The 25,600-nt window shown below is 34.9% G+C and overlaps 2 protein-coding genes across 4 annotated transcripts in view; one reads left to right on the plus strand and one right to left on the minus strand.

Moving 5' to 3' along the window:
• Window positions 1-6,721, minus strand: part of LOC126972751 (WD repeat-containing protein 35) — a 29,199-nt gene extending 22,478 nt beyond the window's left edge. For 2 of the 3 annotated variants that reach the window (XR_007731197.1, XM_050819770.1), the window contains exons 1-7: window positions 6,478-6,694; window positions 5,622-5,733; window positions 4,636-4,775; window positions 4,087-4,189; window positions 3,849-4,009; window positions 2,933-3,080; window positions 115-245 (exon numbers count right to left, since the gene is read on the minus strand). Coding sequence is in view for 2 of the 3 variants with exons in the window: in XM_050819770.1 (XP_050675727.1) it covers window positions 115-245; window positions 2,933-3,080; window positions 3,849-4,009; window positions 4,087-4,189; window positions 4,636-4,775; window positions 5,622-5,733; window positions 6,478-6,501 (819 nt within the window). In the remaining variant the exon portion in view is untranslated. The other variant, XM_050819771.1, reaches the window with a different exon arrangement.
• Window positions 6,722-9,338: 2,617 nt separating this feature from the next.
• LOC126972743 (sodium leak channel NALCN) lies at window positions 9,339-25,096 on the plus strand. The gene is made up of 15 exons (XM_050819752.1): window positions 9,339-9,676; window positions 9,763-9,948; window positions 10,024-10,247; window positions 10,320-10,448; window positions 10,694-10,839; window positions 12,870-12,978; window positions 14,110-14,309; window positions 15,534-15,694; window positions 17,447-17,614; window positions 18,577-18,768; window positions 19,652-19,789; window positions 21,043-21,249; window positions 22,547-22,794; window positions 24,294-24,337; window positions 24,973-25,096. Exons 1-14 carry the CDS (start codon window positions 9,575-9,577, stop codon window positions 24,295-24,297), a joined length of 2,214 nt encoding a protein of 737 aa, XP_050675709.1. The 5' UTR covers window positions 9,339-9,574; the 3' UTR covers window positions 24,298-24,337; window positions 24,973-25,096.
• Window positions 25,097-25,600: the final 504 nt, after the last annotated feature.

Below are 25,600 nucleotides of genomic sequence, written 5' to 3' on the forward strand. Positions count from 1 at the left end.
GCATTGCGACATCCCATTCTGCACGGACGCATGCCAAGAAAGGAAGATATTAGTAGAATTGTTCTAAATATAAGGCGCCTCAACACCCGGTTTGACCTGCGATGAACACCATACCTCACCATACGCGCTGAACAACTGAACAACGTTGGCCTCTTCAGGGGTGCGGCCGGCGACGGCGACCACGCTGCCATTGTGGTTCCAGCGACCGTCGATTATCCTCATGTTTGTTTCTACCATCACGCTTTCTACATTTTCACACAAAGAGAAAAATTAATTATTAAATAAAAACCATTTATTCCAATAAAAAATAATTTCACAATATTTACACAGACTGTGACAGTGACGCCAGAATAAGCGGCAATAAACCAGGTATGGTATTTTGGAGTTATCACGGTGGAAAAATGGAGGGGGTGCTCAAGTCGACGCATATTTTTTTACAGAAAAGTTCGATTTCGGTAATTCATTTTTCCCCATATAAATTAAGAAAAAAAATCCTACATATATCTATTAATTACTATATACTTAATTATTAATTACATCTAAGTAGTTACCTACTTGTTACCTACTTTAGTGGCATTGAGCAGAGTAAAAACACTAGAGGGTATTGCTTTATCTGTTCTAGAGCCAAATAAGGTATAAAATAAACCTCACGACGGACCAGCTTTAGCAGAATTGCAGAGACTGAGAGGTCTAATTTAGAGGGTGTTGCTATATACTACACTAGTTCAAGAACATATTAATTAAAGTTAAATAAAAAAGCTTTACTATCTCTCGCTTTTTAGTTTTTCCGGCGATTTAATTTTTTATATTTTAAATTAATAATATTAGGTACTTGCTTCATAAAAGATTGATAGAATAAGAGAAACATAATAAAACGTGACAAAGAGATTCTGGCTTACACTGGCTGGTCAGGAGTGTAGTGCCTATCCGACGCCAACGTCGCAGACCACAAGCGACCCGCCGCGTTTGGCACTACAAGTCAGGAGATTGGGATAGGATGCGTTCCTTTTTTGCATCCTACCCTTGGGGCAGGGTTTGTTTCCCTTCGGATGATCCTAATGCCTGCGTCGTTGCAGTAGCCGATGTGATACTGCAGGGCATGGATATTTTTATACCAAGCTCTGTAGTACCGATCGGTGGCAGATCACAGCCCTGGTTCGATGCGTCAGTTAAAGTAGCATCTGACTGCAAAAAACAGGCGTATCGAACTTGGGTTGCGGCGCTGGGCTCAAAGGATCCGAACTGCAAAGTTCTGAAGAGGAAATATAACCGTGCCTCCAGATTTTTAAGCGACAAATCGCCCGGAACACGCAAGTTCTGGTCGTTGTCGAAAGCTGCTCTTGGTAACTTCAACCAGCCGTCCATGCCGCCGTTGCACATGAGGAATGACACCCTGGCCCATACGGCAAAAGAGAAAGCGGATCTCCTGTGCACTCTTTTTGCCTCTAATTCGACTCTTGACGACAACGGAAAAACACCGCCGACCATCCCGCGGTGTAAGAGCTCCATGCCTAAAGTACAGTTCCGACAGAAAACTTTTTCGTTGGACGTCAAGAAGTCGAGCGGGCCGGATGACATTTCTCCAATCGTGCTTAGAAGGTGTGCCCCTGACTTGACGCCGGTGCTAACGCGTTTATTCCGGCACTCTTATTTAAAAGGCGTAGTCCCTGATTCATGGAAGTCAGCCCTTGTCCATCCGATCCCAAAAAAAGGAGACAGTTCGGATCCGGCAAACTACACGCCTATTGCTATTACCTCCCTACTCTCCAAAATCATGGAGAGCATAACTAACCGCCAGCTTTAGGTATACCTTGAGGGTCACCAGTTGATCAACGACCGGCAGTACGGCTTTCGCCATGGTCGGTCGACTGGCGATCTTCTGGTATACCTAACACATAGATGGGCGGCGGCTATTGAAAGCGAGGGCGAAGGCCTGGCAGTTAGCCTGGATATTGCGAAGGCCTTTGATCGTGTATGGCACAAGGCGCTCCTCTCAAAATTTCCATCATTTGGGCTTCCCGAGAGCTTATGCAAGTGGACCTCCAGCTTCCTCACTGAGCGCAGCATACAGGTCGTTGTCGACGGTTATTGCTCGAATCCCAAGCCCGTGAACGCTGGAGTGCCCCAAGGCTGTGTGCTATCTCCCACGCTGTTTCTTCTGCATATCAATGATATGTTGGACACCGCCAACATGCATTGCTATGCGGACGACAGCACTGGTGATGCCGTATACACGGGCCATGCAAGTCTCTCTCGGGAAAACGTCGACCAGTGCCGGGAGAAACTTGTGTCTTCTATCGCGTCCTCTCTCGAGACGGTCGCGGAATGGGGTAAGTTGAACCTCGTCCAATTTAACCCCCAGAAGACTCAAGTTTGCGCGTTTACCACTAAAAAAACCCCATTTGCCGTATCACCGCTCTTCGAGAACACTTCCCTTAAAGCCTCGCCTAGTATCGGAATACTGGGTCTCGAAATCTCGAGCGATTGCCAATTCCGTGACCATCTGGAGGGCAAGGCCATCTGGAGGGGAAAGTCAGGCATGAATGCTGGAATGGCACTGGTTAATTATGTGTTTGACTTTTGGGGGGGCTCCTATGATGCAATAGCTATTTTCAGTGACCTTTCGAAGGCTTTTGATTGCGTGGATTTTAGTACCCTTTGACTTAGGCTTAAGTTTTAAGGTCTTTGCGACGATTCTTTCAAATTTCTAACTTAAAGAGTCGTAAATAGACTGTAGCTATTTGCAGTATACAATCAAAATGCACCGATGTAGAGACAGGCGTGCCACAGCGCTCGATCCTTGGACTGTTTCTCTTTATAGTCTATATCAACGATCTTCCATTTATGGTAGAGAAACCCGCGGAGATTTATTTGCTGATCACACACAATAAAACGGAATGAAAATACGGTGTATAATAAACATTAGCCTTACCTTCCTCAGTACATGTCTTCATTAGCAGCATCAGACCACTTCTGTAACAGATTACCAGCACAGGTCGGTTGGCTGGTGCCTTGCCAGAGAACCAGTCCATACTCACGATGTCCAAACCACTTGAAGCACTGTTGCTGGCTATAGGCATCTTAAAACGTATATGGTAAGGAATCAATTGTTACATCAAGATAAGCAACGCAATAGAAGCAACTAATCACAGTGTCAGCTCAATTGTCCAATGTTCGTCAACTGCCACACATGTGCCGTGTGTCACACGAGCCACTTGTAACAGCAGTCAAGTAGTAGAGTGCAAGTATTGTTATGTTATAGTGAAAAGGCCCTCGTAGCTAGTGAAAATACTGGGCTATTGACATTTAACATCTTATGTCTCAAAGTGACGATCGAAATTGGGATGCCGCTCAGTGTTGGAGTTGTTCATAAACCTGATCGGGTCTACATTGTAACGGACAGCGCGTATCACATGCCATCAGAAGAACATTTTCATGGTTCAAGTTTCATGGTCGTCACATTTTCTCATAAAAGAAACCTATTTCTACCAACAAAAAGTTGTGCGCTTAAGTATACTGTTGTTACTGTTCGAACTATGTGGGTGCCACAGATATTAATCCCATATTTAACGACTGTATATAACAGAGAATTTATGTGTGTTTACATAGTCTGGCCGTAAAAACTGTTACAATCAATAATAAACAAAATATAACATTTGAATTTGGAATTTGTCATTCTGAAAGGAATCAGGTAAAACAGCTCTTCGGAACACGACAGTTAGTACCATTCCCTATAAAGAAATGGGGCCTCAAACACCTTTATTGTTTATTTCATAAAAATGCAATTAGTATTACCTAATAACCAAGACTTGGTTCAATAGCCCAAAAATACAGGATGCTGCACATACCATAAAGTTTCCTTGATCATCATACAAATGCAGTTCACCATTAGCCAAAGCAAATAGTAATGACGAATTATCTGGCGACCATTGCACAGCACTCAAACCGGGCCCCTTTATGTCCTTACCCCATACTCTTGAACCATCAACTGATCCTACTATTACTGCACCTGATAAATATGACAAGAAATCAAATAATTATTTACCAATAAAAAAGAAAGAACTAATATATGTGAAATTTCCTCACCATCTTCATATGCTATACATATTTTTTGACCATCAGATCCCCATGCCATACCAGTCACTGTAGATTTATTTCTGTTATTTATCATTTCTTCATACCAGGATCCCTATAAGAATGTTGTTATTCTGATTTGAAATATAAAAAAACTGGTTCAGATGTGCTCAAACTGAGACTGTTATTATGAATTATTGCATTTTTCAATGCATGCAATTCTTTTTGATATCATTACTAACACTACCACCACTTCGGAAAGAAATGGCGCTCTGAGAGAGAAGATGAGATGCAAGAAACTCTCCCAACATTCTTTTTTTGCACTCTTTTTAATAAATAAACAAAATTGTACTGTAATTGTTATTGCTCAAATTATTTTTTAATAATACATTTAATTTTTTTATAGATAATTCCTGACCAGTGGCTGGGACTTTATTATAAAAGTGTATACATTTACACTTTACTAATAAAGTCTCAGCCACTTGATGTAATGACACTAACTGTAAAATGTATCTGTTGTAAATTTAACAAATTATGTACAGAAATTGCACAGTACTTTACCTTGTATAACATCCAAACAATTATAACACCATGTTCATCACTGGTGGTGAGTTTCTGAAAGTGTTCATTCCAAACAGCTACACAAATTTGACCAGTGTGTCCTTCTAAACTTAAATTCATTGATAAATTACCACCACCACCTAAAATAGAGTACTCATTATTAATGTGGCATAAAAGAGAGGAAGCTCTAATTATTTGTACTAAATTTTAAATCATAATTATAATATTCCTCCTTTTAAAAGGTGAACACTAACGGCCTTACAAATAAACTTTGTATAAAGTTATACCTGAGAATAAACAAAGAATATATTTTATTTTATTTATTTATTTAGATTCACCAGTGGTAATTACAATAATACATTTATAATTAATATGCTAATTTACAAGGGTCTTATTACTAAATGCATTACATTTTAAGATGCTAAATTATGTGTGAAATATAAATAAAATAAATATAAGTTATAAAACAACCATTCTATAATGTAATGAAATTAAGAAAATCTACTAAACAAGTCAAGATAAACATATTAAACAAATCAAGAAATTTACAATACATTTTTTTACATTTTTGTGAAACCTTGGCAATGAATCATTGAATGGGCAATAAGCATTTATAATCGTTTATAATTTTGCATAATCGCGACACAGGTGAATTGATCACACAGTGGAATTGTTATATGTCCAAATAAATCAAATCATAACTAAAATGTCTATTTGTAAACATTTTGCATATTCTTGGTTTATTCTCAGGTATAACATTATACAAAGTTTATTTGTAAGGCCATAATGTTACATACAATTTATAAAGTTTTGAGTTCTGATTACCAAAATTTTGATTTGCAACTAATCACTAGCAAGCATGCTTTTTGTTGAACAAGGAGAATAAATGGGTACAAAGATGATCTGTAGATACAGACTACGGACTCAATATGTAAAAATTTATACTACATGCCAGTCCACAAAAAAAATATGATAGAAAAAGTTACCTGATTCTAATTTCAAAACTTTCAACATTCCACCCTGACCACCCACAGCAATATAGCCAGATGATTGATCCCATGACAAGCAAGTTACACTGGCTTGCTTTGGAATAGCAATCTGAAAATATTACACAATCTAATGTCTAAGCAGATAAGAGTAAATACTTTAATTAGCCTTTGGTCTATTCTATTCTATTCTTCCTACTGTGGCTTCTGTGGAAGATATACCACAGATTTGCCAGAATCACGTTAGATTAGACTACCAAGCTTTGAGTATGTGTCTTCTAAGTTTAACGGTAATAATCGGTGTTCAGATTACATAAAGTTTAATTTTCTAATAATATCTGAAACAAATAATATACATGCTTGTAAGACTATAAACGACATACACAATAGCCTTTGGTCATAATGTAAGGTGATATGAAGTGACTGAGCTTAAAATGATTGCTTTCTCTGTATAAACTTTCCTCCATATCTATCAAAATTGAGAGTTTCTTCTTTTTTATGGACTGTGATCATTTAATACTGTTTATTCACCTAAAAACTAGAAATAAAATGATGAATAAACCCTATTAATTGAAAGCTTAGCAGCTTCCGAATATCAAGCAGTCTTCTAAATAGCAAAAATCAACCTCTTATCTGCTAAGGGACTTGGGTTACATCAACATAAATGTGCAAGTATTTTCTAAATACAGCGTCAATTCAGTCATGTTTCAGTTTTCAGTGATTATGAACACAGTATAAAACACAATATTAAGAGGACGCATAAGCAATTTTTTTCTATGTTCGCTATAAATATTATTATTTTATTCAATATATAAGTAAAAGAAATAATAAGAAAGGTATTAAAGACATCTCAAACCTTTTTGCTCATATAAATAAACATAATGAATCGTTTTAGAATAGGGTAGAAGTTTCTAATAACAAGTAAACTTTTCTATTTATTTGTTAGAAATCAGGATTCGATAAAGTATTGAATGCCGGTTGCATTTTGATTACTGCTACTCCTAAATATAATATTATTAATTACTGTAACGGCTACAATACAGCTATGATACCGGTTGCTATGATAAATATTTTTGTTTACATTTTCTATAGAAATACAAACAATTCCCTCTCAGCTCTCACTGTGACAGAAGGCAATGCTCAAAGAGTCAAAGAGGATGTAAATACTACCGACTACTATGCCGATTAATATTGAGGCGTGACTGCAGTAAAATATAAATTGAATTTTAGTTTTGTATGAAACGTCCAGTGAGATTTGACATAGGTTTGAAGTAGGCATTAAGGAGACGAAATATAATACCGCTATGTTTGAAAGCGAACAAATGCTTAAAACGTAGTGGATTTTTTCTATCTCCGTTTTATACATGATTATAGCCGTCATCTGTCCATCAATCAATCATTGCACGTTAAAAATAATCGAGTGAATTGCTTTTTTCAATTTCGCTAGTCTTGCAATGCTATGAATTTAAAACTTTTTTCGTGGCTCGGCTTCTGAGCCTTAAAGACAGACCAGATATCTCTGATGAGATATCTCTGTCTCTTTCCAGTACATAGCGTCAAAGGCAAACAAACCTTATTCAATTAGACTTAAACTTAGCGTAACATCGTCACTACAAATATTTCTTTTAAATTGAATTTACCATATTATATTCGCAAAAATTTGAGCTCGTGAGAAGAACATACAAGACACTCGACGGCGACACTTTTCAATAGAAAAAATAAATAAAAATAGAGTATTTTACAATGACTGTTATATACATAACAAATTAGTTTGTAAGGTGCTGCACCCAATAAATTAATCGTGTTTAAATATTAAAAATATAATAAAGAATTACTCTATAAATATATATTGGATGCATCAACTTTTAGAGCTTGAATTAATTTTTTGCGTAATTATATTGCGTGAACACGTGTACCTAATTGCATTCAACAAACACAATAATTTATTAACTATAACTGGCACTACAAGCGGTTGCCGTTCACGAGTTGACGCCTGGACCAGCCATCGTTTTCTTCGCACATATTTAAGGTAAGGGGACGAACTGGCACACGACGCCACCGCAAGCAATACCATTCAGTGAGCATTACTAACCATGTTGTAGTCTACCTACGCATGATAAATAGAAATTATAAAATTAATGCTCACAAAGCAAGCCCACAAATGATTCTATATAATGCAAATACAGTGGATTCTATATAAACCAAAAGAACATATTCATGTCACATTCATAAGATTATACAATCTTAATATGAAGAATTATTATTAGGTGGGCTAGTAGCACCTATTTTCAATTCTTCTTTATCTATTATATATTATTTAATCGTATATAAATATAAAATTTTTGAATAAGGCGATTACTTATAACTTTTTTGAATTTCGAAGGTGTGACATGTGATATCAATTGGAATTATTTTGAACTGCACACTGAGACAAACAAACGTATTACAACACAACACTTAACTTATTGTTACTTCTTTATGCTGAGAATTTAATAGTTAGCGTCACTATTTCGAATAGACAATGACCGTTTTGATTTTAGTATTTCAACCAAAGACATTTTAAGCACTAGCGTAATTTTTATCGATAGTTAACTAATATATTATACATATAAATAAATAATATATTTTAAATTAATATAAATAATGTCTAATTTTAAGGTGGACCTAAGCCACATCTAACTAGTTTAAACTAGAGAAATGTTTTAGTTAACTCAAAAAAAAAAACAATTTACATAATTAATATTATTTTTTAATAGTTTTGTTTTGCGTTGTGTAGTATTTTCGGTTAAGATAGTCTTTGGTATTAGTTTTTCAGATGTTTCAATAAATGTTTTTGAAGTCGTAAGCGTGGGTCTTGAATCTGAAATTATAACAGAATACATATTAATAGAAATTAGTTAACCCAAATTTTTAGGTTATATTTTTTGCACATCATGTACAATATAATATAATAAAAAGGATTTTAAAGGTTAATAAACTTATGAACTATATTTAGATCAATAAACTTAATAAAAATATGGATACCACAAAAATTAAATAAATAAAAATAAATTTAATAATAATTGAACATATAATATCGACAATCGATAAAAAAACTACATATAGATTATAATTTTTACTCTAGGTGAATTAAATAAATACTCTATCACTTTTATAATCACTTTAAAGCATTATTTATTAGCTTATTATTTGTTCTTTAGTGCTAAACTTTCTTTATCCAAAAAGAATTTAACCATGAGAATTCTCTTACCTACATCTGACCGGCCAGATTCTAAACCCCATATTTGACAACTTTTTAATTACATTGTATAGCTTAGAAATGTCTTACGCATTTATTCTATAAATAATTAAGCAAATGAACCTAAATACACGAATAAATTAAAAGAAAACTACAATTCGTAACAAAAATTGTTAACAGTCATTTTTATTTTGGATTGGATGTATTTTTGTCGAATATATCTTAGAGGGAGACAGCGTTTTGCTGCAATTATTTTCAGTACAATTTCATACATTTTCAAGTTTAATTAGAAAGTTGCGCCAGGGGGATTATAACTGAAGGACTAGCGTCCATGGTCATAAAAAAAATAATACTCGACAAAGTGCGCGGAAAATTTAAGGAAAAATCAATGAAATGTTTTGAGAATAATTGAGATCCATATTTTATGGAATGAAATTGAATGAAGTTACTTTTTAAGCCTGTTTTTTTAGGTGAATATTTCTACACCCAATTTATCTAACTGCAAAGCAACGGAAAACTTATTTTGCTTACTACGTGATTAACTAGAACAAAATCAAAAATAATCCGTTTCTAATTGTACTGCAGGAAGACTTAGTGTGCAAACAATATGTCAAAGCGGAGATTTTATGAAGAGATTAATTATTTGAAAGGAAGGTGGTAGTTTTTATTCAATAGTGCAAACAAAACCCTAAAAATTATTTTCAAAAATATTAATATGTTGGGCAGAAAACAAAGCCTTAAAGGCGAGCCTGTGCTTGCCGACTATGGCCCCGAAGAATCATTAAATGAAAGTACCGATATAGAATGGGTAAACAAGGTATTTATATAGTTTAAATAAATATTCGTAATTTTGTGTAATATTCTGTGATATATTCTATTAATTAACATACTAAAATATTGCAGCTCTGGGTTAGAAGGATATTAAGGTTTTGTGCTCTTTTAAGTTTAATGTCAGTCACTCTTAACACACCAAAAACATTTGAGAAATATCCATATATGCAGGTTGCAACATTTGCTGTTGATTGTTTTGTAACACTTTTATTTACTGCTGAAATGATTGCTAAAATGCATATTAGAGGCATATTAAAGGTATGTAATTGGGATTTTATGTTTTTTTAATTATATAATATGCTGTAAAAATTTAAAATAATGGTCAATTTACAGGGTGAAGTCGCTTATTTAAAAGATCATTGGTGCCAATTTGATGCTTCAATGGTATTTTTCCTTTGGGTGTCTGTTCTGCTCCAGATGTTTGAATTGACTACAATTGTGCCAAGATATAGTTATTTAAGTATTTTACGGGCACCCAGACCTCTCATCATGATTAGATTTCTAAGAGTATTTTTGAAATTCTCCATGCCAAAATCCAGAATAAACCAGATTTTCAAGTGAGTATATTTCTTGTCTGAGTGATTAATTCAAAGAGAGAATTTATTAATGCTGTTTAATTTTAATTTCAGGCGCTCAAGTCAACAGATCTATAATGTCACATTATTTTTCCTATTTTTTATGTCTCTGTATAGCTTATTAGGTGTTCAGTTTTTTGGTGAACTAACACATCACTGTGTAAGAAACGATACTGATCCATAGTAAGTATATTAGTTTTATAGCTTAACATAGTTATGAAATAAAATCTATCAAATTATCTTACAAAGTAGTTATCTTATAATTCTCTATTTTGCTTCCCTTCTGTTTAGTGCATCTTTATCAATACATTAATTTTATTTATTCAAATGATTGTCCTATTGTATCATAACATAATGTAAGTTTCCATTGACAATTTGGTAAATTATTATTTATAAATAATAATAATCATAAATACATTGCATTTCAGCAAAGTAACAATCAATTCTTTAGCGATTCCTGATACATTTTGTTCACCAGAACCTAATTCAGGTTACCAATGTCCAAAAGGAATGAAATGTATGAAGTTAAATCTATCGAAGTACATCATGGGCTTTAATGGATTTGAAGAATTTGGTATGTTTATTGTTCAGTATATTGAATTTTGCGTAGTATATATAGTATTGTGTATAGTAGTGTTATGAAATTTAAAATAATTGTTAAAAAACGTTTGTGTGGGAAAGGTTATTATAGCATAAACGATTTTGAATAGTGAATAAAGCGAACACCCTCAGGCTCTTTAATTATAAAGGTTTATTGTACGATATTACATTGTAATCCATATTTTATATTAACAAAAAAGCCCGCTGAGTTTCTTGCGCCCATTCTTCTCAGGTCTGAGGCAGTCTCTTTTGAATGGGTGGTAGATTTTGACTTTCAATAAGTGATTTTAAATCCTATTTTGAATAAAAATATTTGAATTTGAATTGAATAGTATTGAATTTTGTGTAGTATATTAATATGTGGGTATGTATCTGACAAATTGTAAAATTAATAGATATCACTTTTGGTTTGAAATTATTGGGTGGTACTTAAGCACACACTTTATCATTCTGACATATAAATAAGTATACTTTATATGTTGTCTTGCAACCCATAACACAGGCTATATATGCCTAATGTGGGGCAAGATAATTTGTGTAAAAAGTGTGTCAATATTATTATTATTATAATTAAAAATAATCTTAAAATAAAACTTAACAAGTTTGAGACAGACTTATACCCTACAAACGGGTTCCCTATGATTGTTCAAGATATAATACACTTTTTTTATACTTTTGTGTGCAGTGGTAAGTGGACTGTATGTAGCTCATGGTCTGCAATAGTAAGCATATTTTGACCGAGTGTGTATATCTATTGCATTATTATAAGAAATTATAAAAACCACAATTGCCAGTAATTTAATATAATATGTGCTTCTCAAAGATCTCATGTTGTTCAATATTAGTGTACCCATTGCAAATCGAAACTGATTTGAATGCGGTTTTCACGAACTTATCTTGGACAAGTCCCCCTAAAATTGTTTCATTGCATATGTTTCCCAAAACAAAAATTTATTCGTTACTAAGTGATCAGATGCATAAATCTGGAAATACGTCATATTTTTCACATGTTATAGTTTAGTTTAGTTATTACTTACTAGCTGTTTTAACTAAAAAATCAAATTGACTCTCGCTCTGTGAAAAAAAATCCCGTAAATTTTTTCGGGATCAAATATAGCCAATGTGCTAATCCAGACTAAAATCTATCTCGGTGTAAAATGTAATTAAGAGCTATGTATTCATTGAGTCTAGAGTGTAGGTACGTGTAACAAACATACAAATAATATTGATACCTGGTTAAAAATTTTATGGCTAGCAAATTTTTGAAACTGTTTTTTATTACATAGCCTAAGATTTTTACAGATATACCTACACGGTAAGTCGCCAATTTCTTGTCTCTTAGAGCGCTTTCGCACTAAGTCCGATCCGAATCCGATCTGTACCCGTCAAAACATGGTCCGAAGTAGTCTTAGAACTATTTCTATGGTAGTTTACGCACTAGATCTGGCTTCCGTCATCAGATTTCTTTCCTTCAACCGTTAGAAATAGTTCTACGACTACAGACGTTATTACGGACCGTTTTACCGGACACGGGTACGGATCGGATTCGGATCGGACGTGGAGCGAAAGCGCTTTTTTTGTTGTTTTTAATGTGAATTGTTAACACTTTTTAATACATTCTTACGTACCTATACAGTCCACTATACTTCCTTTACTAATGGGAGGCTCCTTTGAACAGGACGCCGGTTAGTTTATGGGTACCACTACGGCGCCTATTTCTGCCGTGAAGCAGTAATGTATAAACATAACTGTATTTCGGTCTAGAGGGCGCCGTAGCAAGAGAAATTGCTAGGCAAATGAGACTTAACATCTAACGTCTCAAGATGACGAGCGCAATGGTAGTGCCGCTCAGAATTTTTGGTTTTTAGAAGAATCCTAAGCGGCACTGCATTATAATGGGCAGGTTGTATCAATTACCGTCAGCTGAACGTCCTGCTCGTCTCGTCCCTTGTTTTAGACATTCTTTAAAGTATTTTATTTGTATGAATATAATATATTTTACAGCTACCAGCCTGTTTACCGTGTACCAGGCATCGTCACAAGAAGGATGGGTATTCATAATGTACCGAGCGATCGATTCCCTGCCGACTTGGAGATCTGCTTTATACTTTAGGTGAATATATAGATTTATTGCGATTTTAATAATTCGTATTTTAATGTGTTATGATTATTCGACATTCCAATTAGTACCAACATTCAGTTAAAATAATATTAATAGAATAATTTACTAAACCTACTTATTATAATATAATCACATGCAAAATCTTAGTTATATGTCACTTTATTATGAAGTTAGTAGTTTCGTATTATTAAGTTGGTAGTATTGTTAAGAACTGTTAAGAATTGCTCTCAGCTATTAGGCACGTTCTTGTTGGGGCAGTCAATTTATGCTGTCTGCTGGTCACCCGACTGCCCTAGTGCTATTTATCATTTAGTGCTACAATACATTTATGTAGTGATTATAGTGAAATTATTGAAAATATATTCTATTCAATTGAATCTTAGAAGTGTTTTATTATGAATGTCTGTTTTAAGCAAGATGTGAAATGTTTCTCATTTCATACATAACAAAATACTTAACATAATATTATGTGGGTAGTTAGATTGTTATTATTTTTATATTCATATTATGCTTATGTTAATGATCTATCTGTAGATGTGATGTGCTACTATATCATTATGTAGCGCGGGTCGTTCCCTACCCAATATGGTGGAGGGATGCGATGGCTGGTCCGTGTGTCATCCTCGTGAACGCTTCTTGTACCACAAGGATGATCCTGTAAAATTAAAGTTGTCCTAAAATCTTATACATCTATATCTTTATAATGAACTCTTATTATAAATTTATATGTATTTTTTAACTTAATGTCCGCCTTTGAGCGTCTGTTCCAACGCGCGGGGGTGTATTCTTGTGAATAATAAGTGGATACATTAATTATACAAATGATTTAAGTTTTCTTCAGTGTTAATTACGCCAATATTTGTTTTTAAAAACAATTCGTCTCTCTCCAGTCTCGTGCCAGATTTTGGCGAGACAACACGTCCTGAGGATGCCTCGTGTAGGGCGAAACACGTGTCGAATTGTTTTTAAAAACAAATATTGGCGGAATTAACACTAAAGAAAACTTAAATCATTTGTATAATTATGGATTTCCGCAAAGTAACGCCTAATTCATTAATTTTTTTTTGCATACATTAAAATAAATATAGTTACTTACATAATATTAAAAAATACAATTTTCAGTACGATGATATTCTTCCTCGCTTGGCTGGTGAAGAACGTATTCATAGCAGTGATAACAGAAACGTTTAATGAGATCAGGGTGCAGTTCCAACAGATGTGGGGTGTACGCAACCCCATAACCAAGAGCAGCACCACACAGTTCTTCACTGGAGACGATAACGGCTGGAAACTGGTCACAATTGATGAAAATAAACATTCGGGTAAATCACTTTCATTCCACATGCTCGTAAAGTGGATCATATTACATTGCTTTAAGGCTCATTATTCAAGATGTTTAACACGCGAACTTCATATATTTAACTGCCACAACTAGCAACTAGGACAGTAATAAGTAAGCCCCAATTTCAAAATTGAAGTAGAACGCGATTATAACCTGTATAAATACCGCTGGACAGGCTGTTCCATATGTTTGACAGCAAATTGTTTGTGCCCATTTGAAGCGCCTCTCGCTAGCGTCCAGAGAACTAATTTTGACGTATAATACAAATGGCTGCGAAGGAACATACAATACTCTAAAGTATTTTTGCGTTTTGAATTAATTTCGTTCGTTTTCCCTGTCATTTATACTTCAATAATCAACGTAATAAAGTACACAATTTTTTTTTGTAAATAGTTTCCCGCCATCTATCAATGCTTGCTGTGGTTGTCATCACTAGTTTTAGTACCGCAGACTCTCGCTACATGGCCAATAGCGCCAAAATGGCGAATATTAAACAGGCACAAAAGCACTTTGACAGCCACCAGTCCAGTGGTATAGATGTCAGTGATTAGAACACTTTGAAACAAGCTTACGCCTGTAAAAGTGTTTACAGATTTAATTATAATTTCACCAAACGAAGGCTTAAACGCGTTTTAAATGCTGACCGCCGAATGTTGGACGTTCAACATATCAGGATCGCGTTCAAGAGCTGTCTCTGTCGTTATCGTAATAAAGTGAGATCCCAGAGCGATCTGTCATAAGTTATTTTCACATAGATGAACTCTAGGTTCTCAGTAGCATCTCATGTATTTTGAATACCTGCGTGCTGGTGGAGGTCGCCCCGTGACACCTGGTACCAGGTAAGAAAGTACTAAATATAATAGTTACCCAACTTAAATTTACATGGTTGTTTTTCATACATGTTTTGTAGAATATTATTCTTAATTACTTAGTATCAAAAAAACAGGTGAAGCTAATAAAAAGCGTGTAATATAAATATGTTACTACCTATACATAGATAGTCTATTTTGAAATATGTTTTTAAAAATACTTTTTATTTTAAATATTTTTGTTTGAAATATTTGTTTTTAAACTGTGTCCGTTGAAGTTTCACTTCTACTATGTGTCCTAGCACACATTTTTTTTTCTAGATTTTTTTCTAATATTCTTAGTAACTAGGTAATTGTAGATAATATTGCAAAAGTTGTTTTGAATTCTTTAACAGGCACCGCACCAGCCATTTTACATAAAATGTTGAGATCCGCTTATTTCCGGCTGATAGTGATGGGCGTCGTGTTAGCAAATGGCATTATTACCGCAACGATGGACTTTAAGCACGACGATAATCCGCGGGAATTTTTCTACGAGAAATATTACTATATCGAGGTACGTAATATCTAATTATCTGTTATTTGTAAAACCAATTGGATTTAGTTTTCACATCCTCTCAATTTCTTCGCATGAAGGGTCACCTCTTTTTCTGATTTGGGTCAATTTTTTTATGATCAATACATCCATTGACCTTGACATTGACCATTTCATACACGGCAGAGCTCGGTCACCCGTGTACTTCAGTCATAGTTGAAGTCTTAATCCTTTTTCAAATTTAAATTCAAATATTTTTATTCAAAATAATTCAAAATCACTTATTGAACGTCAAAAACTACCATCCATTCAAAAAAGATTACCTCACACCTGAGAAGAATGGGCGCTAGAAACTCGGCGGACTTTTTTTTAAATAAAAATAATCTACACAATTACACAAAGAAAGAAAATAAGTCCCGTCGATATCCCGAAAGATATATAAATAAATTAAACCTCCCAAAATCAATCCTTTTTATTAGAAAAATGTTACTATGCCGTAAATGATTTTTTAAACGAGCCAACCTAAAATAAATTAAAATATGGGTCTCCCTACTACGGTCTGCTGTTCAGGCCAAATTGCGACACACAAACTGGGTATCCATAATATACTGCCTTGTGTAATAATTATAGTATTAACTCCAAATGTTATATTTAAGGACTATATTTATGGAATTGCAATAAATTGAAATTGAAATTGAAAATATCGTACAATTTACAGTCTGTGGTACCATTAAGAATTGTCGGCCTGATTAAGATTACTTTCGATCAATACTATCTTGACTCATTTCATCTGCAGTCCCTCTGAAAAGGAGACCTGGAAAGGTCTTGAAACGCCGAGTTAACTAAAATAATAAAAAAGACGTGTGGCACTCGGGGACAGACGCGGGAAAGCTATTGCATAGCATTTTTTATCAACTTATGCAATTATAGTTATTTATTTATTTTATTTATGCAGTATTTTTTTTTAATAAAATTAATTAAAAAAAAAGCAAACGGGGAGTGATTAAAATTTTACTTGCAAGATTTGATTACAGACAGACAACGGGACAGGTGAAATTAAATAAAAATGCTTGTCATAATAATAAAAAATAAAAAAACGTGACAAAACAAATAAAGAAATTAAATAAAAATCAAGATGTAAACCAGGCTCGAACCTGGGACCTTCTGCACAAAAAGCATACGTGATAACCGCTGTTCCACGGCAACTGAAATGACCGTGGCGAAATATCTATATACATCTAGTAAGTAAGTGTTAGGTTTTTTTCGTTACGGAATTTCTGGATTCGGTCTCCACGCTCAAGGCCCGCGATAGAAGCTATGCAATAGCTTAATAAAAATGTAACTTTAACGCAAAATATAATGTAAAAACAGTTACAACTACACGCGTTTTAATCCTTTCAACAGTGTTTTATTTAAATACTTTCGAATGTGAATGAATATGAATTTAACACAGCACCACACGATAGAGTCTGAAGTATTATCCTCACCATCTGAATGCGTAGCGTTAGTTTACAATCCTCAAATTTTTTTCGCGTACAACGAAAACTCCACGCATAGTGTTTACAGTTTAGATAAGACGTAGGCCAGATATTTAAGTGTTTGACATAGGCAACTTCAAAATTGGAGTACTCTTACACAAGAGACCACAAGTGCTCCTTTGATCTCTGTCGTTCAATTGATCGCTACCATAAAGACCAGCGGAATAATTAGTATATAGCAGTGTATAGTAGTACTAGTAGTACACGTTAATTTTATTTATTATGGCATTTTCAGATTGCATTTACAGTATTCCTGGACTTGGAAGCGCTCGTCAAGATTTGGTGCTTGGGCTGGAAAGGATACTTCAAACATTCCGTGCATAAATTTGAACTACTCCTTGCAATTGGAACTACGATTCACATCATACCCCAATTTTACATGTCTGGATTCACCTACTTTCAAGTAAGAACCTTCCTAATACAGTAAAAATGTACTTTGTACTTCACCTTCTTGAATAGTGCGTTCTTTCGTTAAATGGGCGGAAAGTGCCAGATTTATTATCGAGCTAATATGTTAGTGGTAAAGTTTTATGAAAGTTAAGGCCCCTAGCGGGTATAGGCATCCTCCAACAGTTCCCAGGTTTTTCTATCTTTCATGGTCCAGTCCTTTCCAGCAATTTTTTATTATTTCAACCCAGCGTTCCTTAGGACGGCCCCTAGTTCTCTTTCCACTTGGACTTGCTCAGTTTGTAGCCAAAAGCGTCTTAAACCGTCTCAAAAATCTTTCATCGCTCAGTCGTGCTACATGGCCAGCCCATATTCACTTGAGCTTTTTCATATTATATTGTAGGGCATCTATCAGATTGATTTCTATCCTTATGTTTTCTGATTTATTTTAACCTATAACATTGAGGACGCTCCATAGCATGCTGAGTCTTGTATTCTGTCTGTTTTTCTGTTTCTAAAGTGCTTTGCGCAAGAAAAGTTGTATGAAAATCCGTTTCTAATGTAGTTTTGCGGAGAGAAAAGATGTATAAAAATCCGTTTCTAAAGTGTTTTGCAGCAGTAAAGTTATATGAACATTCGTTTCAAATATAGTGAGCAGAAAAGTTATGTGTTAATCCGTGTCTAATGTGGTTGGTGGTGGTGGTGCAGAAAAGTGTATGAAATATCGCAAGACGTACAAGTACCTACGTAACAGATATATTGAGAAACTTTGCTTCACATTGTATTCTGATAATAAATAAGTTTTTTCAGTATAATCTACATAAATTTGTAGTCTTTCCGACCATCCAGAGAACACACTTATATACAAATTTTCATCACCCGTATCGCCGCTTAGAAGCGATAAACACAAAATATACCTACAAAACAATTATTATAAATTGTACAAAGTAATGATATTTTTATAAATTCTATTTGTAGGTGCTGCGTATCGTGAGGTTAATTAAAGCATCGCCATTGCTGGAAGGGTTTGTGTACAAAATTTTTGGACCTGGAAAAAAGTTGGGAAGCCTGATAATATTCACAATGTGCTTGTTAATCATAAGCTCCTCAATATCGATGCAGCTGTTCTGTTTCTTGTGTGAGTTTACTAAGTTCGAAACGTTCCCTGAGGTGAGTCAATATGTTTAATACTTTCACTTACCTTTTCTTTCTTTCATCTTTCCGTCATGACAGAGTATAATGTTTTAATATTATTAATACGTTTTAATTACATTTCAATGTGAGTCAACTTTTAATCTTTGGATAATCTTAAGTTGGGAGTTGCATCCTGTCTCTAATATCCATATTCCAGAGGGCTTGAGTTCAGTAATAATCAACGCAAATTTAATTTAAAATTTTCTTTATTCAACGGGGCTTGAATGTTTGAATCGTCAGTCACCTTAAATGCCAAATAAACTATGGCTTTAGTATCGCGTCACAGCTGATAAGAAGCCATAAGAAAGTTAGTGAGCAAATTTTTTACTTCACTGGCCTTAGACTTATCATTAATGAAGTCTTTCAAACTGTGTGTTGTTATATCTTTAACGCACAGTTATATAGACAGTGGCAACAGTTCACTAGATCACAGATTATCTACGTATTGATACGACTTCCAGAATGCGGATCTTATTCTTCTATCTTTTCTATCATGTTTCGTATATTTTTATTTCCTAATTTCCTCTCTTGACAATATCGCCTTTGGGAAATCACGGCGATGATGATGATTTTTTCTTTAGATATTCTTTCAGCTTTTCTAAAATCTAAGTTCCTGAGCTAAGTTCTAACTGTAATAAATTTACATCAGAAAATAGTGATTTATGGGTCACTATCCATGACGTAATGAATAATGCTTTGGGGAAATTATTATTACCTACTGCGAGTATTTAAATATGAAATAAAGAGCTGAAATCCTAAACAAATTTATTCAATTGTGCATTCTATGACACGTACTTGTATACTGGGTACCATTTCGTTGTAATTAGTATGAGTGAGATATTTTAAATAATATTTGCAGGCATTCATGTCCATGTTCCAAATATTGACCCAGGAGGCCTGGGTTGAAGTGATGGACGAAACTATGGTGCGGACCAGTCAGACCCTGACCCCCCTGGTTGCTATATACTTTATCTTGTACCACCTCTTCGTCACATTGGTGAGTACCTATCATTTTTATGTGTTAACATAAGCTTACATTTCCAGGGTACTGTTGGGAAATAATGGACCGACCTTATAATATACCTCATTAACGTAAGCAATAATATACTTTCATCTACTAGGCTCCGTAAAATTGCTAAATCTTTTAAAGTGGATTGTGTTATATTTTATAATAAACTCCCAAATGAAATTAAAATATTACCTATTAAAAAAATTAAATGTGTCGTAAAAAATAAATTAACATCTAAGGCCTATTATAATGTGAAAGATTATTTGAATGATAAAGATAGTTGGAATTAATGTTCTAAATGTTGTTAATGAATATTGTTATACTCATTTGAATACTATTGTAACTTTTGTACTTCATCCTGACTTGCACTAAATAACTTATAAAGTTTTACAGTGAATAAATATTTTTTTGACTGACTTTTAAAGCGGACAAACACCACTCGAAGAAGACGAAAATTACCTTGCTAGAAGCATCTCCCACTTTTACATAATGGGCGTGTTGCCCTCCCCCGCAACACCACCCGCTACTCATTGACATCTTAGAACCCCGTCCCCGTGTGTCATCCCGTGGGACGGTCGTGCAAGAGGTTGTCGGCCTTCGTAGGTCACACTAAAAGTTTTGCGTAACTTAAAAAAAACAACATGTTATAACCAAAATATTATGTTTATTGCTTTTCAAAATACCCTCCTTTACATTTATAAAAAATTTCATGCGATCGAACCATTTTTTAAAACAGGAGGACCACAGATCTGTAGACATGTTTTCTAGGTGCTGATTGAACGCTATCACTGCCTTTTCGGAATTGGTAAAATTCAAACCTCTCATCAAATCTTTGATTTTGGGGAAAATACAGAAATCACATGTGCAGGATGGGAGACGAGTTGTACTTTTTCAGAAGCTAAAAATTACTTAGTTTTGTTGGCCGTGTGTGAAGAAGCGTTGTCATGATGTAGGAGAACGCGGCCATTTGGTCGTCTTTCGCGAACCTTTTTAAACACCCTGGGTAAACAGATTGTAGAATACCACTCTTGATCTTCATGTGGAATTGTGCAGATGGGACCCGTAGCCGGGAAAAAAAAAGGCGATCATTTTTTTACCAAAATTTTTCGCCTGCCTCACTTTTGTTGGCCTGATCTCATTTTCAAACACAAGATACCTGTTTTTTTTCGAATTAAATGAAACTGAAATTAAAATAAAAAATCGTTGTTTTGTTCAAAAAGTATGAATTTCTTTGCACACAGATTGTATTATCGCTGTTCGTAGCAGTAATCCTCGATAACTTGGAATTGGATGAAGACATCAAGAAGTTGAAACAATTACGATATAGACAACAAAGTGCTGAGATCAAGGAAAGTTTGCCGTTTAGGCTGAGAATATTTGAGAAGTTCCCTGACAGTCCCCAGATGACCAGGCTGCATAAAGTTCCTGGAGATTTTAATTTGCCGAAAGTAAGTGAACTGTTAACTTATTATTGCGTTGATGTGCCCTTTCGAGAGTTATATTTACTTAGAATATTTTTTCAAAACACATGAAATCGTTCTGATCGAAAAACATGCCGTAATTTTAATGTATAATGTTAAACATTCTTTTTTGCGTGAAAATTTTTATTATTATTTTATCTTACCATTCGTTTCGTGCCGTTTAAAAAAAATAATCATTGTTTTTTTGATGCAAATTAGTCGAAATTGTAAGAAAACTGTAACAAAAGAGTCGTAGTTGTATTTTAATATCAAACCATGGCGCAAATTCCTTGGTAGTTAGATACGAATCGGCTTCTTGCCTCGCATTCAATTCATCATTATTTGAATTAGGGAGGCCAGCCGCTCAGGTTTTTTAGGTTCTCAGGGTTTTTTTTATGGAAAAGAAGGACAAACGAGCTTACAGGTCATCTGGTGTTAAGTGAACACTGCCGCCGACATTCTCTTGCAACAGCATAGGAATCACAGCGTTGCCAGCCTTTAACGAAGGTGTGCGCGCTTTTTTTGAAGATACCCATGTCGTATCATCCTGGAAATACCACACAAGGAAGTTCATTCCACAAGCTTTGTTGCACGTGGAAGAAATTCCTTGAAAACCGCACTGTGGAGGAACGCCACACATCCACATGGTGGGCATGATATCCTCATTTGTGGCCTGTCGTGCGAAGTTGGAATTCGGTGGTAGGAATCATGTCAAACAGTTTTTCGGAACACTCCCCGTGATAAATGCGATAGAAGGCACACAATGAACCAACGTCTCTACGCAACGCTAGGTGATCTAGCCGTTTTTTTACCACTGAGTCCCGATAATTCGAGCAGCTCTGAGTTGCACGCGATAAAATGATTCGCGCTAATACTGTGGTGGGCCGGAACAGAGGTGACAGCAATACTCCATATGTGGCCGGACCTGCGCTTTGTAGAGTGCTAGAATGTGGACTGGCTTGAAGTAGTGCCGTGCTCTATTTATGACGCCCAGTTTTTTCGATGCCAATTTTGGCTTTGCCCTCCAGATGATTTATAGTATTTCGATACGAGGATGGCGTTATCGAAGAGCGGTGATATGATAAATGGAGATTTTTTTGTGGTAAACGTGCAAACTTAAGTCTTCTGGGGGTTAAATTAGACTAGGTTCATTTTACCTCACTCCCCGACCATCCCAAGAGTGGACTCGACAGAAGACACAAGTTTCTTTAGGCACTTGTCGACGATCTGCCGAGAGAGACCTGAATGGCCCATGTATAAAAGATAAGTAATAAAATTATTTCAGGTAAGAGAATCATTCATGCGACAGTTCGTGTGTGAAGTGGAGGGGGATGAAGAGTTTGGTATGGCAGGGGGACCGATCGGAAGAGGTGTTGCGGGAGACATCTCCAGACGAGCATTCGAGTACATTGGCGTTGATAAGATTGCATTTCCCTATCGCAAACGCTGCTTAGTAAAGACCCTCGTTGTCGCACCACCTTCACAGCGACCTAGCTCTGCGCTACGAAGACACGTGGTCGCTTCTATAATCAAGTATGTATAACGAAAAATGTCTTTAAATAATATCTTATATTAAAGAACTAGCGAGTGTACTAATGGTTTCTGGTTATCATGTGCCCACGCGCCAAGGATTACAATAATGTTATAGGATATAGATAGTTACGTAATACAAACATTCAATCGTTCTTGGCTCCAAGAGGCACAGATTACGTCTTCCATTTCATGTAATTTTTCTAGCTTTCATTGTTCGCTTTCTTTAAAGTATCACGCGGTATCATAATGTTGATAGTTTCTTAAATCAAAAGGGGTGCGCAGAATTTTATCTATATATATAAAAAAATGGATTGCTGTTCGTTAGTGTCGCTAACACTCGAGAAGCACTGGACCGATTTGGCTAATTTTAGTCTTGAATTATTTGTGGAAGTCCAGAGAAGGTTTAAAAGGCGAATAAATAGGAAAATGCTGCTAAATTAAATAAAAACAACAAATTTGTTTTTCCTTTGATGTGTCCATACATAATTTCTATGAGAGAATTTATTGACGCACGGTTTGACAGTTCTGCTGTGAAACAATTTCATTATGATAACAGGGTGCATATTGTACGAAGTAGTTTTCCATGTTCGGCGTGGGTCAGCTAGTAACAAATAAAAAAATAGTGTAAATTATAATGCAACTTCTTATCAATCCATCAATGTATATAGATAGCTAGAGATTCACACTTACATATTTTATCCCTTATTAGATAGATTATTGTATAGTTACCATTTAAAAATAATAATACAAGGGGTGCCGATCACGGGCCTAGAGCACCTCGATATGTAATACATTTTTGCATCCTGTATAACAAAAAAATTTGTATCATCTACAATTATTGTCATCATAGTTTTAAATAAAATTTTGACACAATAAAATTTATAATTTAAATTACTTACTTTAAACTTAAATTACTAAATAAAAAGCAAGTGCTTTTACCAGTGGGACCTGTGCACAGGATGCCGACTAGATTATGGGTACCACAACGGCACCTATTTCAGCCGTGAAACAGTAATGTGTAAGTATTACTGTGTTTAGGTCTGAAGGGCACCGTAGCTAGTGAAATTACTGGGCAAATGAGACTTGACATATTATTTTGTCTCAAGGTGACGAGCGCAGTTGTAGTGCCGCTCAGAATTGTTGGGTCTTTCAAGAATCCTGATCGGCACTGCATTGTAATGGGCAGGGCGTATCAATTACCATCAGCTGAACGTCCAGCTCGTTCCGTCTCTTATTTTCATAAAAAAAAGTAGAATAACAATTATTTTGAATTTGTTTTGAACATTTTTTGGGATCATGTTGTAAAAGCACCACAAAAGACTAACTCGACTTAACCGTGTAGTAGGCATAATAAGTTCATGTCTGTTCCTGGCGTTAACATTATGATCTGTGGTTAATATGGATTTACACCTCTATCTTTTATTAGATTTTATTTTGTCATTAATTATTTATAGTTTGTTTTTTCGTTCTTATATTTTTATCATTTCATTTCTTTTCAGGTAGTCTGGTTAATGTGTCTGATTTTTTTTGCATTTTTGTAAAGGTACTTATTTTAATATTATTCACATTTTACTATTTTTTTTACCTACTTTTCACATTATTTAATTTTATTATTTTTATTATTATTCAATCAATATGTTATTGCTATCGGCGGAAAATAATGTTACCTAAAGCTAAATGGGAACCGTAACGAACTTCGACCAATAGTTACAATTCTAAGCGTAGTTTTAAATATTTACCAGTTGGAAGTAGGTGTGGTGTATTAAGATGTCATGCCGTAGGTATACCTTATTAACATCTTCGGTCTTATATTTAGAACTAATAATATTAAGGCTGGGTTGCACCAACTTTAGCAATAACAAACATGTTAAAGTACCGGTTAAGCAAAGAATGAGTTGCACCATTTGATAATTTTTAATATATATATATAATAACGTCATAACTTTAACTGTTAGCCGTAACCGTGCAATCTTCGCCAGTTAAAGCTATTGTTAATGTTAAATAGCTAACTAAATAGTGAAAACTTGCAAATAGATTTTCGATATTGACTTGATATTTCACTTTTTAACTTTAATTTTAACTATGCCAAGGAATTTGATGGTGCAACACATTCCGCATGTTAAAGTTGACTTAAACCTTAAATACAACAGCTAATAGTAATATTCAAATTATTTGCAGTGATTCTAATAATCATCGGCGCCTTGTTTTGGGTGACTCTGCTTTGCTGGCGGCAGGTGGAAAGTCAGGTCTGAAGTCCCAAGGAACTGTATCTAGTGCTAAACAATTACGAGTGGATCAGAAGAAGTAAGACGCTTATAATTTTTTTTACTATTGTTTTTTGTACTTTTTATGTATCTTAAAGTATCGGCACGAATCGAGAGCCACTCCATACAAATACTGGCAATGTATTTTTAAACAATTATCCTGAACATAAAGATAGGTTCTTTATCGTTTTTACTAGTCACTAGGTAAAATATTAGCCAAGTCAATCTAATTATAATTTTTAATTTCAAGCAGATTTGGTTCGCGATCAATAAGGCGTTCAGTTCGTAGCGGATCCATAAAGCTCAAACAGACGTACGAACACCTGCTCGAGAACGGCGATATTGGCGCGGCATCTCGTGTGGTGCCATCGTCGCGGGCGCGACCGCCCTATCTCGATATACGACTCTTGCAAGCTAAACGGCAGCAGGCTGAAATGAGACGGTGAGTTTACAGCTGATAATGTATATTGGTGTCCATGTGCTATTGTAGTTATTTATGCAATTGTTGTGGGTTTATCACATGAGTGTTTTAACCTACCTAA

The sequence above is a fragment of the Leptidea sinapis genome, chromosome 27 (genome assembly GCF_905404315.1).
Source record: "Leptidea sinapis chromosome 27, ilLepSina1.1, whole genome shotgun sequence".
NCBI classification, from domain to species: Eukaryota; Metazoa; Arthropoda; class Insecta; order Lepidoptera; family Pieridae; genus Leptidea; species Leptidea sinapis.